The sequence below is a fragment of the Rutidosis leptorrhynchoides genome, chromosome 2 (assembly GCF_046630445.1).
Source record: "Rutidosis leptorrhynchoides isolate AG116_Rl617_1_P2 chromosome 2, CSIRO_AGI_Rlap_v1, whole genome shotgun sequence".
Classification (NCBI taxonomy): Eukaryota; Viridiplantae; Streptophyta; class Magnoliopsida; order Asterales; family Asteraceae; genus Rutidosis; species Rutidosis leptorrhynchoides.
In genome coordinates, this window is record NC_092334.1 from 697,061,461 (window position 1) to 697,079,853 (window position 18,393).

Below are 18,393 nucleotides of genomic sequence, written 5' to 3' on the forward strand. Positions count from 1 at the left end.
TTGACCGAACTACACGCGCCCTAGTGAATCCGAACTACACGAGAGTCACTATCCCAATAGAATGACCGCATCCACACGCGTCATTGTGAATCCGAACTACGCGAGACTCACTTTCTCAATATAATGACCGCATCCACACGTGTCATTGTGAAACCGAACTACACGAGACTCACTTCCACAATAAGATGACCGAACTACACGCGTCATCGTGAATCCGCATCCACACGTGATTCACTCCTCAATAGAATGACCGCATCCACACGTGTCATTGTGAATCTGAACTACACGCGTCTCACTTCCCAAAATCTCAATACATGAATGGTACTCCCATTCCGATAACGTTATATCATACCGATATAACACTTCCCCTAGGGTGAAGTTAGCGAACCGAGGCAACGGCCATAACCCACCCATCACATACGCTCTTTTGGCCTCAAACATCGAGTAGTGCAACATCGCGCACTGCTACACTATAGTGGATCCTAACTGAAATTCACTAACCATTCATCCTGAACAACAAGTACATACACATACTTAGAAACGTTCCACTCACTTGGAATCTTTGCACATGCATTATACGTACGTGAGCACATCACCATCACAATTGAGCAAGAAACCACCTATATCGTACATAGGCAAAAACAATAATCCTTTAAAAGAAAATCTGACACGCACATCCCTTATCTGAGGGATTTCACCTTGCTCGTCAAACACATCCATTTATCTCTCAATGAGATTCACCGCACCTTGGTGATAATTTTAAATCCACTATCATAAGTACAATTTATTCCCAATCGTACCTTTACCACCATTGACCAACGTAGGTCTCAACACTAGCTTCGAATCTATACGAGCATCGTCCCATAACAACACACTAGAACATCTTCACGCGAGAGTACAAACTCCCCCACTTAGAACTCCGTTCCGTAAACACATCGTTGAAATAATAGTATCCCGCGGAAAGACCACTCATCAACATACACAATCAATATCCTCATTGGTCATAGTCCTTGAATTCTCACGAATTCGTCTCCAACAATATATTCCGACGATAACCACATGCTTACTCTCACGGAAAGAGTGACCACTAATCCAACCACTAATGCGCCAATCGCATTATCATAATTCCTAAAAGAGAGACGAGGTTCACCCGTCTTGCATCACATAACATGCACGTCACCAAACCTTGCTCCAACCTTGAGCATACGAAGGATTTCGGATTATCCTTTGCTACTTCAACCGAAGCACTTACTAAACCGTACGAGTATCACCCTAGCAATCATCGAGTTGCTATCGTTTGTAACTTCCACCCCATCACTCGAACACCTAAGGGTTTCTTGTCGTATCCTATGTTCAATGTAACCGTAACACCATCGGAGTCGAATACCATGCTAGTAGGTATGAAAGAGGCACCTAACGTTGCGTCTCATAGACTCCATTACCAACATTCATCTAGATCAAACACTTGATCTCAAGGGTTTCATCCACCCGACGAACCTTATGGCTCATCAACTTCAACTCGAAAGCGAACACGCTCTAACACCCGAATACCAAAGCCCGTTTCCATGGCTTGTTAGAAACGTTCTCACGAATACTAAGGAATGCTTGCTTGCACCAAGTCTTACGCCCTTCGTCCGTCAATCCAAACATCACCATGGGGTAATTCCATTAGGAATGTCACCCATAACAACAATACGTACAACGCAAACGAAACCTTAAGGGTCTCACTCGAACGAGCTTAACGACCCTATACCAAACAAGTGTCGAAGCACCCGAAGATTCGTACCATAGAGTCAAGGCACAACACACCACTTATACACTCTACTGAGTGCAAACCAAAACTATAAACGTAAACCGCCTGCTCGCTACGAATTATCTCCAACGGAGAATAAAGTTTAGCTAATACTTACGTACACACCGCATGTTATTACAAACGAACAACATATAATTTCGTACTAAAAGTACCTGATGTAGCGTTGTTGGGCTTCCGTGCTCCACTACCCATCATGTATTCACGCTCTAACCTCCTAACCTGATCGTCATGCGATTTAGAACACTCTGACTTTCGGTGTCCCTCCATCCGGCAAATAAAACACATGATCGAGCCTAAAGGCACAACCGTACAATCTTGTGCCAAATAACCCCGTTCTCCACACTTAAAGCACGTAGGCCTGTAACCCTTCTTACTCTTCTTCTTCACATTCCCGACGCCTTCAGGCGTACTTCATGCCCTCTTACCATGAGCACCATGTGACTCTAACCTTGCAAGTACTTCTTCAACATCACTACCTCGAGGTTTGGGAAACCTCTTTTCAAATCTTCCCTTACGACTTTAGTCACTTGGTCTCGAACTCGGACCATTTCCGTTATTCGTCCTTCAACCAACTCCTTGGTTACTTCCCTAACCTTGTCGGTGAAAACCGAGACATATTGTTCAAACACAGCCTCAATCCTTAACGTTAACTCATCCTTCCCCTCGTGAATAGGCTCACTCGTTCCGCATCCATCTTCCGTCTTCATTTTAAAGAAAGCAATCGATTAAGCAACGAACGAGCACAATCATACGTCTGCACTTGTAAAAATGGTAGCTAATCATTATTACGCGTACACACCGTATCCACTCGTTAGTACCACGACCGCTTTGCTCGATGATATAACCCAACACAAACAAAAAATATATTAATAATGTCCGCATATTAATATAAACGTTAGTCCACCCATAAACTAGGACACTAACCAAATTCCCGTTCCGACCCGTAATCCTACAAGTCCCGCAACAAATAAGCACACACAATTCAAGTCTAAGTCTAGGCACCTATCTCAAGTCGCCTAAATTCCTTAGATCATGCTCTGATACCACTTGTAACGACCCAACCCGTTATCCAACCGAATATGCAACATAAATTTTTTTTTTATACAGAAGGGGTGCGCGGCCCCATATGTGCGCGGCGCGCACGTAGCCTGGCAGCTTGCTGTCCAAAATTTCCATTTTTCGATTAATGACCTCCCACTTTCCGACACTTTTAGATGAAACGGTTTTCACAACATTTAATAATAGTTAAAACTAACACGTTTCAATAATAAAATAAGTTTTACGACACCGGGCCCACATCGGCCGTTTTACGACTTTCGTACAAAACACAAATTTATGACCACATGATTTTTAACACAAAATAAAGACCGAGCATGACGATTAGGGATACGCTACCTAATCCTAATCAATCCAAAAGCACGTCTTCTAAAGCAACCTACGCGAGTCCACTAGTTCCCACGCTTACCCGAGCCACCGCATCCATGCAAATCTATAAAAATGTAAACAACGAGAGGGTAAGCTAACGCTTAGTGAGTGAGAATATACTACATGCATATATATGCATAAAATGGACACGCCACACAAATAATCAAATAACACATACCGGAGCATCCAAGTATAAGGCAAGCTAATCTAAGCACACCGTACAATCGCTATACACAAGCTAAGAAGTCAACAAAGTAAGTTCACCAACGACGATGTGAACAACTCCAACAAGCTTCACCCGAAGGGTTAGCTACATCACAACGATACAACTATATATAACAATGAAGCGTACAACGCCCAAGGTTAACCCTTAACCCAATACAAAAGTCAATTACCACAATGAAGATTTGGCCGAACTACACGAGCCATAGTAAATCCGCACCCACACGAGACTACTATTTTCATTACCACAACAACATCGAGGTTGGCCGAACTACACGAGCCTTAGTGAATCCGCAACCACACGAGATCACTACCTTAATAAGATGACCAAACTACACGAGTCATCGTGAATCCGCATCCACACGTGATCCACTTCTCCAATCACAACTCAATACCAACCCTTCGCCATTGGGGTTATATAATCTACATCACAAGCACATGTGATAACGTACACACGAAATGTGCACCTCGCCAAAGGTGGTCAACCAAAACGCACAACCGTGCCAATTGGATCTATTACACAAGTCCATCAAATCCACCTATTTGTGAAGTGAGCTCTATAACCGCGAACCACTTCACCCGACCCGCACCCATCCTACACATACATATGCACATAGGATATTAACACTCACCTTGTCGTCTTGATGAATGTCACCGAACAAATCCGCAACACGTCAATGGAAAGTACCTATTCCATTATCACAATACAAGTAACACGCTTAGAGTGGATTTACAAACCAACTCAAAATGACACTTAGTGCAATTTCGACCAATTGCACTTCCAAGCACGAAACGCCCCCTAACTAACCAATAATCACTAACACTAGTGACAATGGTCCTAATACGCCAATTAAACCCAATCGTAAGTGTTAAACACTTAATATTCTCAAAATCACCCATAACCCTAATTTTGACTCATTTTAAAATTAATCAACCAAACACCCCCAAATGGGTTCCAACACTTCCATAATCACTAAACCTAGTGATTAAACCCACTTACAAATCCTAAATCATGGCCAAGTCAGTTTCCAACCCAAAACCCACCAACAACAACAATAAACCCGAGTACTAGCATCAATGAACTCACTTCAAGAGTTTAAATGGGTTTCTCAACAAACCAAGTTCTTCTTCGCGAAAGGGGCTACGCTTAAAGACCATGTTGAGTATTTAGATTGCGGTGAAGCGATTCAAAAGTTATTTAGCGGATAAAGGGTTGATTCCTCCATGCGTTGCCGGTTCCTTAATCGGAAGTTCTTCTTCAAATCTCGAAAAGGTAAAGGTGTCCACATCGACAAAGTTGACGGATTCACAAACCATCCGGATGAACGGAACGGAAAAGGTCTACCAGATTTTATTTTATTTTTATTTTTATTTTTTTACGTTTTAGTTGTTTTACGGCTTTTTTAGGTTATCTTTCTTCGCGTATGTGTTTGGTGCTAGCCTTTGGTTTCATGTTTATGTTAGCTTTGTCGTAGTTTTTTGTTATAGTTAGGCTTGGTTGGAGTTACCTCGTAATGTGACGTTACTTGTTTTGAGCCTGTCTGGTTTTCTGTCTGTTCCGGTTTGGAATTTTAATTATTCGATAAAGGTCACGTTCATATAGTATTCGTTTTTTTTAACGGCGAATATAGTATTCGTTTTTTTGTAAAAAAAAAAAAAAAAAAAAAAAAAAAAAACAAGCTATATAATATTCTATTTTAATTTCCAAAATAAGAAAAGGCTTGAGACTTGTTGTCACTTCTCCTTCGGGAATAAAAATGGAATAAAAACAAGTGGTTTTAACTTTTGATTTGCTGTGGGCTAAAGAATCATTTTGTACTTTATGTAGTAGATTTTTTTTTTAATAACTCTGGCTTAAATCAGAGAAACAATACTTTGATTAATTTTGAAATTTTGCGTGTTGCTTTCTATGTGTAACAAGAAGAAAAAGAATCTAAAAAATATCAAAATTTTGTATATTTGAAAAAGTAGAGGGGCTGAAACACAAATCTACAATCTATCAGTATTAAATGACCTTCATTCCCATAACAAAATCTCAGAAATAAAGCGTGAGCTGCATTTCCTAAATCAGGTATCTGTGTCTATTTTCAGGTACTGTTTTTTTTTTTTTCTTTTTTTTTTTAACGTCAATCATGTTATTCCTAAGGATCGATCCCATGACCTCTCCGTATCTTATGACTCAAAGAACATGGAAGAACCGATGGGCTATGCCAACAAGTTCCAGTAGTTTAGTTTCTTGATATATATAGCTAATGATATATATTTTGTAAATTAATAGTGTATAAATCAATGCATGAGTATATCCTTTTTTTGCCTTTTTAAAGTAAATTTCTCTTAATGATAACCTAAATCTAAATTTAAATCTAAATCTAAATATAAAATCTATTATGTTAGCGTTCAAGTATAGTTGCATTTCCTTTATTTCTTTTTGTCAATCACAGCTGCATTCTTTAATGCTAGTTTCAACACTAACCTTTAAATAACAAAACTTGATTTTTTTCTACAGGTATTTGTTAATCTTCGAAACTTATTTTTAAAAATGCTTAAGATCCCATCTCACCAAGTTGCTGGACACCATGCCAGTAACGGGACCCGTGGACCCCTTATCGACGATGCAGGTCATTTTTACAAGCCTCTACAAGGTGATGATCGCGGGTCCGATGAAGTAACCTTTTATCAACAATTCGCGTCCAACACAAATATTCCTGATAATATTCGTAAATTTTTCCCTATCTTCTATGGCACAAAAGTTATGAAGGCGTCTGATGGATCCGAGCACCCTCACATTGTATTACAAGATCTCGTTTCATCGTGTACCAATCCCACTATTATGGACATCAAAATTGGGGCTAGAACATGGGGCCCGGATGCTTCTGATGACTACATTACGAAATGCTTAAAAAGAGACCTTGAAACTACTAGCGCTCGATTAGGGTTCAGAATATCGGGCTTGCAAGTTTACATTAACGAAGAGGCAGGGTTTTATAAACCTCAAAGAGATCTTGTACTTAAAAGTAGTGTGGACCATGTGAAGATGCTTTTTAGGAGATTTGTGTCTTTTGACCCGCGTGTAGATGGTTCGGGCTTGGACCGTGGTTTGGCGTTGGATGTGTATGGTGGGGATAATGGGATTTTGGCCCAATTGTTGGAGCTCAAGGCATGGTTTGAAGATCAAAGTGTTTACCATTTTTGTGCGTGTTCAATTCTTTTTGTGTTTGAAAAGGGGTTGGCTTTAAAAGGGGCGAGTTCAAACGCGCAAGTGAAGCTTATTGATTTTGCTCATGTTAGTGAGGGTGGAGGTGTGATTGATCATAACTTCTTAGGTGGATTATGTTCTTTGATAAACTTCATTTCGGAGGTACTTGAAGATCATCAAGATCATATAACCTGTCATGGAGATGGTCGATAGAAGTTGCAATTTATCCCTGATATATGCTACATAAACAAACTATATAAAGCAATTCAAGATTCAAGAAATGTTAACATCTATGTTACTAAAATTTACCCATGGCAGTTACTGCGAGTACGGTGATAAGTGTCATCGATTATATATGTATTAAGAGTTGAAATGGAAAGATAAATTATACTCGTGTAGGTTACCCTGTATATTATACTATGAAAGACATGTAACTTATCCGTTTTAGTTTAGTCATAGTAATATTAACAACACATTGTTATAAACCAACTCGTATTATTTGCTTCCTCACAAATGTGTTAATCTGTTTACAATGATTTACCGTGAAACGGCCATAAACCAAAATCCGAAAAATGACAAGAAAAAAAAATTATTCAATGCACACCAAGTATGCGCGGAGCGCACCTTGTTTTTCATCATTTTTCTGTTCAATTACAGCCTTCTATGCGCGGAGTGCACTCACCAAGCTTTAATTTTCTCTTGATTTAATCATTTCCGCCCATTTAAAACAACCCATTTTGACCTGCTATATTTACAACATAATTCACTACAAATAAACTAAAATCAACACTTTTTAACTGTAAAATGTAAACGTGATATATTGAATATTATTGAAAATGTCTGATGATCGATACATAGCAATACAACCCATATAAATAGCCATGAAGGCACAAACCTAATGGACTAGATATAATAATGGGCCCTTATAGAACATGAGCTAGTAATACAAATGGGTTGAATATATAGTAAATATGTATGTCTAACATCCCCCCGCAGTTGTAGCGGGAGCAGGGCGAACGCTTAAACTGGATCGAAACTCGTCAAAGAGTGCTGTAGGGAGACCTTTGGTGAAGATGTCTGCGTACTGGTAGCGAGAAGGAACATGAAGGACACGAACGTGGCCCTTCATCACAAGGTCTCGAACAAAGTGTGTCTATCTCGATGTGTTTCGTTCGCTGATGTTGAACCGGATTGCCAGACATGTAAACCGTACTAACATTGTCATAGTAGACAAGTGTTGATGTGTGCAGCGGAGGTGTACGAAATACTATTATTTTTACTACGAAATACTACGAAATATAATACAAGTTTTAATTAATTTACGGATGGGATATACCTAAACCTTGCTACAACATACAACACTTATAGCATATAGGCAGTGTACCTAATCGTAGAGTAGTGTAGTTTTTAGTAAGTCCGGTTCGTTCCACATGGAGCTAGTTGATTAAGTACTATATTTTTATAAAACTATATTTATACAAAATACATATAATTATATATAGTAATAATAATAATATATAAAAGGGGGGTTTTACCGTTTAATGACTGGTTTATCGATTTTAAGTTAAGCGTAAAAATAAATGACAATAATTAAAGTGCGTAAAATAAATAACAATATTTAAATGACGATATATAAAATTGCGAATAATAAAATGACAATAATTAAAATGACAATAATCAAAAGTACGATGAGAAATACAATAAAAGAATTATGTTTATTTAAACTTTCGTAATCATGATGTTTGACGTTTTGATTTTAATTTATTACTCTGGGTTAATTGTCCCTTGTCCCGGATTTATTTGAAACCTATCTGATTTTTACCCATAATAGTCCATCGGTCATAATTATAAAATGCTCGTCAAATTAACCTTATACCCGAAGTCAAATATTCCAACTAATTAGGGATTTAGACTGTAACAAGGTTTTAATACTGTGTTAATTACATCAGGTTATCGACTGCGTGTAATCCAAGGTTTTAATACTTTGTTAACAATTACACCAATTACCCTTGTATGTAATCCACCCGTGTTTTAATTAATCCATGATATATTAATTCATCCACTTGGCCAAAATGAATAATAAATTACCCAACCCAATTGATTAATTAAATGATTGTAAAAGGTTCCGTATAAACGTCATTAAATAGGATATTTGTAATCATTTAATAATTATTAGATTAACTAATTTGAAGATAGGTTCGACAGACTCCAAAGAGTTGTCATTCAATTAGACAATACCCCACATCTATTAATAGTCCATAGTCCAATGTCCACAAGTGTCGGTCTTTTGGCCAAACCCTAATTATGGTCCAAAGTTTAATAACCTCGTCTTGATATTTAGTCCAACATCATGATTACTTCGACTTAAATAAGCATAATAATAACTTAGTTACAAGACATTAATTTAAAAAGGAAGAACATAGCTTACAGTGATTATTAATAGCGTAGCGTTACACGGACATAGTTTCGTCTTAAAACCCGTAAAATATTTCTTACCATAACCCAATTATTATTAAACTTAACTTAAACTTAATATTATAAATAATAAATATAAATATAGATTATAGAAAGAAAGAAAGAAAGAAGAGTGTGAAGAGGTGCCCTGAACTCGGCAGAATTGATGTCTATTTATAGACTTGGCCAATTTCTGTAGCTCATGCGAGCGCATGATTTTTACTCTTCCTGGCTATGCGATTGCATGGCCAGCCTGTCCAGCTCCAATTGAGTTCAAAACGTGGCGGCTGCTGTTATATTTTAATATATAATATAATATATATAATTTTATATAATTTTATATATATTATATTATATTCTTGTGCATAGTTGACTTGTAATTTTAGGTACGTTGACTTGTACGTTGATAGTTGGTTCATGCCTCGGTTCCGGATTTTTGAACGTCCTTTTGTACATTTAGATATCTTGTACTTTGCGTTCTGCGGCTTGTACTCTTATCAATATTTAGACGTTATTCATCAATAAATTGAACCACTTGGAGTTTAACTTGTAAGTTTGAGCATTTTGGACGTTTGCGTCTTCAAATCTTTGTTTTCTTCTTTTGTCTTCTCACTTATTTATTTAAACGAATATTACTTGAAAATAAAACAATTACGACTGAAAACTTTACATATTGAAAGGATATTGCGCCTAAATATATGTTCATTTGGAGCACTATCAAATATCCCCACACTTGAGCGTTGCTTGTCCTCAAGCAATACAGAACTTGAAATAAAACAAACTTCACTCGAATCACTTTTTTATTCTCACACTTTATATATCAGTGATTTTCGTACGACGGTATGAACAATGATAGTAACGATGTGGTTTACAGTCCCACATGACTTATAAAAATTTAGATCCTTTAAGGAAATTGGATCTTTATGAAAACATTTGATCTTTTGAAAATTCATTCTAGCTTTTACCCTAGATAAGTTTTTCGGAATAACCCTTCACCGGTGTTTGCAAAATGTTTTTGTGGGTTTTGTGGGTTTCATATTTGAAAATTTTAGCTCAAAACTTTACGGTTTTGTGTCACCCACTTGCTAACCTTGTATTAGGAAAGAACACGTCCATTATACTTGCTCCGTATATTACCTTTCGGTAAACTACCGTCCGGTTGTAAAGGAAAGCGTTGAACAAGCAACTGTTAAGGCAATGTCTAATGACATGCAGATGATCATGGTCCAAAACGTATTGGATGCAATTACTATCCTTTGTAGGAGCAATAGTAAAGATCACCCTATAATTTTTCGGTCTGGCACAAGGTCCTGTCTTCGACCATGCTATGCAACCACCGTTCTTACGGTTGACACCCGATTTGATTCAGGTGACCTAATGAATTCTGATGAATTCTCAGGATTTTACGTTCAATGGTAATGAACGCATTGAAAATAGGTTTTTAGAAAACAAATCGGTTTTAATTTGATCAAAATATTTTCTCGTTCAAGCTCGAGTTTAGATATCATCGAATTCCATGAGTTTGTAATTCTCAATCTTTAAGGTCAATCTCAAGGTTTGAGTAATATCAGGCTTAAATGCTGATTTTTAATTTTTTAAGGAGATTATCCTTTCCGGGAGTCTGATTCATTAGTCTTATCAAGCTAATTTGCACGGCGTCCTCCCCATTTTACGAGACAGATCCTCTCATGGTTAGGATAAGTCTGACCACTTGGCGACCCTGTTTGATGCTGAGGTCCGTGGATTTCCTGCTGATTTTAGAGATGACTTTTCTAGATTTTTCGTCAACCTACAGCTGGTCTGGACGACAATTTCCTGACCTAAATCAAGAAGCGCGTGTCTTTTTCTGAAGACTTTACTTCCTTTTAATGATGGAATTGATTCATCGTGTAGATCCATCTTTCTTTCAAATATATTAAAATATACTGGGTAAAACAGCTAATTTAGTCTAAAACAAAAGTACCTGCAATAATCTTGTACACAAATATGTGATATATGTTTTAAAGAACTTGGTAAATTCTTCCCACACTTAACTTTTATTTATTTTTTTCTTTGCCTTTTTATTCTCTTCTATTACATTTTAAATGAATTCAAGCGTTTTGGGTTGTTTCTCAATTTATGTCCTTTCCGAGGTAACAATAATTTCGGTATTAACACCTAGTTTTATCGTTCATAAATATGTATAAACATGATTTTGAATTCATTTAGTTGAAAATTTTTCAAATTTTCACAGAATTTGGCAATTAAACCAAGTATAAATTAAATGTTTAAACCGAAAGAATTTAATCCCTTCCCACACTTAAGATTTTGCAATGCCCTCATTTGCAAGAAATCAGTAAAAATTTTAAATTCATGAAGGTGATTAAAGTAGAAAAATGATTAAAAATACCGAGTTTGCAAACATATTGTTTTATATCACATTTGATATTTTATGTCTTGCCGTTAAAATTAGTAGCTTTTGCTGAACTTAATGCCAGTTTTTGAAAGTGCGCTGTTTTACCCTGTTTTGTACATAGCATAAAATACAAACATATATATATATACATAGCATAAAATACAAACACACGCACACACACACACACACACATATATATATATATATACATATATATATATATATACATATATATATATACATATTTTTGAAGTTTGATATATAACCCCACGTTCATATAATATTTTTGGCATACTTTAGATCAATAATATTAAAATAATGATAACAAAATTTTTCGCCCCGTCCTTGAGTAAAGTAATTTCGGTTCTATGACCTAGTGTTTAACTGACGATGAATTTTAGAAATTATTTTTTAAACTTAATGAAATAAAGTAAATTTTGTTTTTAAATTCACGGAAAACTTAAATTTAAAAAGCGTATTAATTTCATACAATACCTACAAAACAAAAAAAATTCAGAATGGGAGGAGAAAACTAGTTCTTTAGTGTCTGCTAGTGGAAAAGACCAATCGGATTCCATTCTCGGAACTACACGAGAACAGAACAACTAACTCTAGACAGCATTTTCTTTTTAGGACATTTGAATCTCCCCACACTTAGGTAGCTGTGGTGTCGAAATTGTGATTAACTTTATCGTCAATTTCTCTTGGACCATAATCAACTTGCATATCTGTGACTTTTGCTTTAAGCCATTGGTCGGATTCCTGTGTAATATCCACAAATTCAACTAGTTTCGCCTTTTATTTAGGCGACAGATTGGATACTAACCGGTTACATAACTTAAAGTTCCCCTTGGTTCTAGCATCGCGAATCCATTTAATAAGTTTCTTCACTGAACTGTTAATAACGGGGTCATTTAATTTCGTATCAATAACGGGGTTCTTTGTTATCAGGTCATCATTAGGTGTTACTTCATCTTCCCCACACTTAGGCGTTTTATTATTGTTAAGAACTACCGTTGGAGTTGGTAAAACAATATGTTTCTCACCAATCGTTTTTATTGGTTCAACGGTTTTGGTTGGTGAAGATTTAGACTTTCGAATCACAAAGGTGATCGATTTTTCACCATTACTAAGTTTCATTCTACCCTCTTTTACATCAATTAATGCCCCGGTGGACGCTAAGAATGGTCGACCTAAAATTAGAGGAATGTTTGAGTCCTCTTCTATGTCAATGACAATAAATTCGCCTAGAAAGGTTAAATTACCCACTTGAATGGGTAGGTTGTCAGCAATTCCAACTGGGTGCTTAATGGTTTGATTGATGTGTTGCGAGGTGTATACGAAATAGTTATATTTTTATTGCGAAATACTATTAAATACGATACAATTTTACACAAGTTATTTATTTATATAGATGGGATATACTTAAACCTTGCTACAACACTATAGGCAGTGTACCTAATCGTAGAGTAGTATAGTTTTTAGTAAGTCCGGTTCATTCCACACGGAGCTAGCGATTACGTACTATATTTTTAACAACTATATATATATATATAAGTATTATTATTATAAAAAGGGGTTTTTACCGTTTAATGACCGGTTTGTCAATTTTATGTCTTAAGTCACAATTAAAACCTAATGTAAAATATTAAATATTAAATATACAAATAACTTAATTTAAGGCGTAAAGTAAATGACGATAAATAAAATGTGTGACGCCCCGTACAAAACCATCGTGTACGGATCATCAACAACAGGGTCATTACAAGGTCAAACACTATATGTTGTTTGAAAACCAGTTTTGCATTCATAAAAAGATAGCGTTTACAAAAGATAATGTGCTTACTATGAATAGAAGCGTTTACACAAGTATATGACCCAAAGGTCATCACAAAGCCATTGTTTGAAAATAACGTAAGTTACGAATGCAACATAAAAGTTCCATGATTGAGACATCTCTAAGTAATGCAGCGGAAATCTAACACAGCAGGTCCGTAACAGCAAATCTATAACACCAAGATAGCAAGTCTAACAGCGGAAGCAACAACGTCTAAGCACCTGAGAAATACATGCTTAAAAAGTCAACACGAATGTTGGTAAGCTATAGTTTGTCTGTAATCAGTAATGTATTGTAGGCCACGAGATTTCAGTGCTTCAAACCAGCGTTTCAAATCAGTATTTCAAATCAGTATGATAAAGTATATGCTTATCCGTGGGCACCCGGTAACTAACTTAATGTAATATTACCCCCTAAAAGTACACTTGGAGAGTGCGTATGTTTAAGAAGTATTAAACACCCGTTAAATGCTAGCGCAACTAGCCCGAGTTGAGATGTCAAACTCTATGGATCCATATCTAAGATTCGCGTCTACCGATTCAAAAACCAATTGTTAAACGTTACCGAGCTAAGGGGAAAATTTGTGTCGTTATATCACCCACACATATATAAAGTTTAAGTACTCGTGCCTAGTATGTAAAACATAAAAAGCGCATGTATTCTTAGTCCCAAAATAGTTAAAGTAAAAAGGGATGCTATAACTCACAGTGATAAGAGCGGTAAAGTCGATAATGAAAGTATGCAAGTAGTAAGTCGGTCCGAAAGGTAGTCAACCTAAGTCAAAGATTACTAGGTCAGTATGTTATCCTTATAAGTGTAAAAGTGAATAAAATAAGTTTAAGTGTCATCATCATCATCATCATTCATCATCGTAAAAGCTAAGTAAGTTTAACAAGTATAGAGGTCGAAACAATAGGCTGACTTTGATCAGCTGCTACGGCCTCTACGTAAATCGAAAAGACACGAAATCAGTGGCTATGGCTCCGTATGGGAGTCCTATAGTTGCTGACCAATTTCCAGAACCAAACTCGTCTTCGTTTGACCGTGGCGACGGTTTAAGTACGAGTAGGTCAGAAATTTCAGCACAACGTTACAACGGCGTAGTGACTTTCGGAGGGCTATAAATCCTAAACCGTATGTCAGATTAAGTTGAGTCCTAAACGAAAAGTCATCTACTCGAAATGAACTAACTGAAAATCAATTTTCCAGAAATCCAGGAATCTGATCAGATCCCGAAAAATAGTAACAAGTGCTCCGGTGGGGTTCTTGGTGCTTGATGCTCATCACGGTTCTCATCCTTGATGCTTGTAGCTTCAAGTGTACAACTCGTTGATGTAGTGACCTGAAATTTTCCATGTTTTTATATATTAAATGAAATTGATATTTACATGATTAAATGTTTCCAACATGTTAAGCAATCAAACTTGGAAAGACTTGATTAATTGAAATAGGTTTCATATAGACAATTGACCACCCAAGTTGACCGGCGATTCACGAACGTTAAAACTTTTAAAAACTATATGATGACATATATATGGATATATATATAGTTAACATGATATTATGATAAGTAAACATATCATTAAGTATATTAACAATGAACTACATATGTAAAAACAAGACTACTAACTTAATGATTTTGAAACGAGACATATATGTAACGATTATCGTTGTAACGACATTTAATGTATATATATCATATTAATATATATTAATACATCATGATATCATGATAATGTAATAATTTAACATCTCATTTGATTTAATAAACAATGGGTTAACAACATTTAACAAGATCGTTAACCTAAAGGTTTCAAAACAACACTTACATGTAACGACTAACGATGACTTAACGACTCAGTTAAATGTATATACATGTAGTGTTTTAATATGTATTCATACACTTTTGAAAGACTTCAAGACACTTATAAAAATACTTCTACTTAACAAAAATGCTTACAATTACATCCTCGTTCAGTTTCATCAACAATTCTACTCGTATGCACCCGTATTCGTACTCGTACAATACACAGCTTTTAGATGTATGTACTATTGGTATATACACTCCAATGATCAGCTCTTAGCAGCCCATGTGAGTCACCTAACACATGTGGGAACCATCATTTGGCAACTAGCATGAAATATCTCATAAAATTAAAAAATATGAGTAATCATTCATGACTTATTTACATGTAAACAAAATTACACATCCTTTATATCTAATCCATATACCAACGATCAAAAACACCTACAAACACTTTCATTCTTCAATTTTCTTCATTTAATTAATCTCTCTCAAGTTCTATCTTCAAGTTCTAAGTTTTCTTCATAAATTCTACAAGTTCTAGTTTCATAAAATCAAGAATACTTCCAAGTTTGCTAGCTTACTTCCAATCTTGTAGTGTGATCATCCAACCTCAAGAAATCTTTATTATTTACAGTAAGATATCTTTATAATACAAGGTAATACTCATATTCAAACTTTGATTCAATTTCTATAACTATAACAATCTTATTTCGAGTGGAAATCTTACTTGAACTTGTTTTCGTGTCATGATTCCGCTTCAAGAACTTTCAAGCCATCCAAGGATCCTTTGAAGCTAGATCCATTTTTCTCATTTCCATTAGCTTTATCCAGAAAACTTGAGGTAGTAATGATGTTCATAACATCATTCGATTCATACATATAAAGCTATCTTATTTGAAGGTTTAAACTTGTAATCACTAGAACATAGTTTAGTTAATTCTAAACTTGTTCGCAAACAAAAGTTAATCCTTCTAACTTGACTTTTAAAATCAACTAAACACATGTTATATATCTATATGATATGCTAACTTAATGATTTAAAACCTGGAAACATGAAGAACACTGTAAAACCGGACATACGCCGTCGTAGTAACACCGCGGGCTGTTTTGGGTTAGTTAATTAAAAACTATGATAAATTTGATTTAAAAGTTTTTCTTCTGGAAAAATGATTTTTCTTATGAACATGAAACTATATCCAAAAATCATGGTTAAACTCAAAGTGGAAGTATTTTTCTAAAATGGTCATCTAGACGTCGTTCTTTCGACTGAAATGACTACCTTTACAAAAACGACTTGTAACTTATATTTCTGACTATAAACCTATACTTTTTCTATTTAGATTCATAAAATAGAGTTCAATATGAAACCATAGCAATTTGATTCACTCAAAACGGATTTAAAATGAAGAAGTTATGGGTAAAACAAGATTGGATAATTTTTCTTGTTGTAGCAACGTGAAAATTGGTAACAAATCTATATTAATCATATCCTAGCTAACTTATATTGTATTATACATGTATTCTAATATATTATTTAATCTTGGGATACCATAGACACGTATGCAAATGTTTTGACATATCATATCGACCCATGTGTATATATTATTTGGAACAACCATAGACACTCTATATGTAGTAATGTGGGAGTTAGCTATACAGGGTTGAGGTTGATTCCAAAAAATATATATACTTTGAGTTGTGATCTAGCCTGAGACGTGTATACACTGGGTCGTGGATTGATTCAAGATAATATATATCAATTTTTTCTGTACATCTAACGTTGGACAACTAGTTGTAGGTTACTAACGAGGACAACTGACTTAATAAACTTAAAACATCAAAATGTATTAAAAGTGTTGTAAATATATTTTGAATATACTTTGACATATATGTACATATTTGTTATAGGTTCGTGAATCGACCAGTGGCCAAGTCTTACTTCCCTACGAAGTAAAAATCTGTGAAAGTGAGTTATAGTCCCACTTTTAAAATCTAATATTTTTGGGATGAGAATACATGCAAGTTTTATAAATGATTTACAAAATAGACACAAGTACGTGAAACTACATTCTATGGTTGAATTATCGAAATCGAATATGCCCCTTTTTATTAAGTCTGGTAATCTAAGAATTAGGGAACAGACACCCTAATTGACGCGAATCCTAAAGATAGATCTATTGGGCCTAACAAACCCCATCCAAAGTACCGGATGCTTTAGTACTTTGAAATTTATATCATATCCGAAGGGTGTCCCAGAATGATGGGGATATTCTTATATATGCATCTTGTTAATGTCGGTTACCAGGTGTTCACCATATGAATGATTTTTATCTCTATGTATGGGATGTATATTGAAATATGAAATCTTGTGGTCTATTGTTACGATTTGATATATATAGGTTAAACCTATAACTCACCAACATTTTTGTTGACGTTTAAAGCATGTTTATTCTCAGGTGAATATTAAGAGCTTCCGCTGTTGCATACTAAAATAAGGACAAGATTTGGAGTCCATGTTTGTATGATATTATGTAAAAACTGCATTCAAGAAACATATGTCGATGTAATATATTTCTATTGTAAACCATTATGTAATGGTCGTGTGTAAACAGTATATTTTAGATTATCATTATTTGATAATCTACGTAATGCATTTGAAACCTTTATTGATAAAATAAAGGTTATGGTTTGTTTTAAAAATGAATGCAGTCTTTGAAAAATGTCTCATATAGAGGTCAAAACCTTGCAACGAAATCAATTAATATGGAACGTTTATAATCAATATGAACGGGACATTTCAGTTGGTATCCGAGCGTTGGTCTTAGAGAACCAGAAAATTTGCATTAGTGTGTCTTATCGAGTTTGTTAGGATGCATTAGTGAGTCTGGACTTCGACCGTGTTTTCTTTAAAAATAATTGCTTAACATTTTTGTTGGAAACTATATATTTTTAACATGTGAATATTATGTGATATATTAATCTCTTAACGTGTTTGATATTATGTGATAGATGTCTACCTCTAGAACAAGTCCCATTGACTCACCTAATAATAATGAAGAGTCAAATGTAAATTGGAATGATTCGTGAACTGATTCACAAGTTCCCGAAGAGGAACCGGAAGAAGAGTCGGAACCGGAAGAAGAATCGGAACCGGAAGAAGAATCGGAACCGGAAGAAGAAATAGAACCAGTGGGGGAAATAATAAAACGGTTAAGTAGAAGAAAATCCTCAACCAACCGACCAA

The 18,393-nt window shown here is 35.4% G+C and overlaps 1 protein-coding gene across 2 annotated transcripts; it reads left to right on the forward strand.

The window, feature by feature from the left end:
• Window positions 1-5,438: 5,438 nt before the first annotated feature.
• Window positions 5,439-7,121, forward strand: LOC139894100 (inositol polyphosphate multikinase alpha-like). Of its 2 annotated transcripts, none has more exons than XM_071877301.1 (2): window positions 5,439-5,551; window positions 5,967-7,121. In XM_071877301.1, exon 2 carries the CDS (start codon window positions 6,000-6,002, stop codon window positions 6,867-6,869), a length of 870 nt encoding a protein of 289 aa, XP_071733402.1. In that variant the 5' UTR covers window positions 5,439-5,551; window positions 5,967-5,999; the 3' UTR covers window positions 6,870-7,121. The 2 variants fall into 2 exon arrangements, with proteins under 2 accessions (XP_071733402.1, XP_071733403.1); XM_071877302.1 differs by having other exon boundaries at window positions 5,476-5,531.
• Window positions 7,122-18,393: the final 11,272 nt, after the last annotated feature.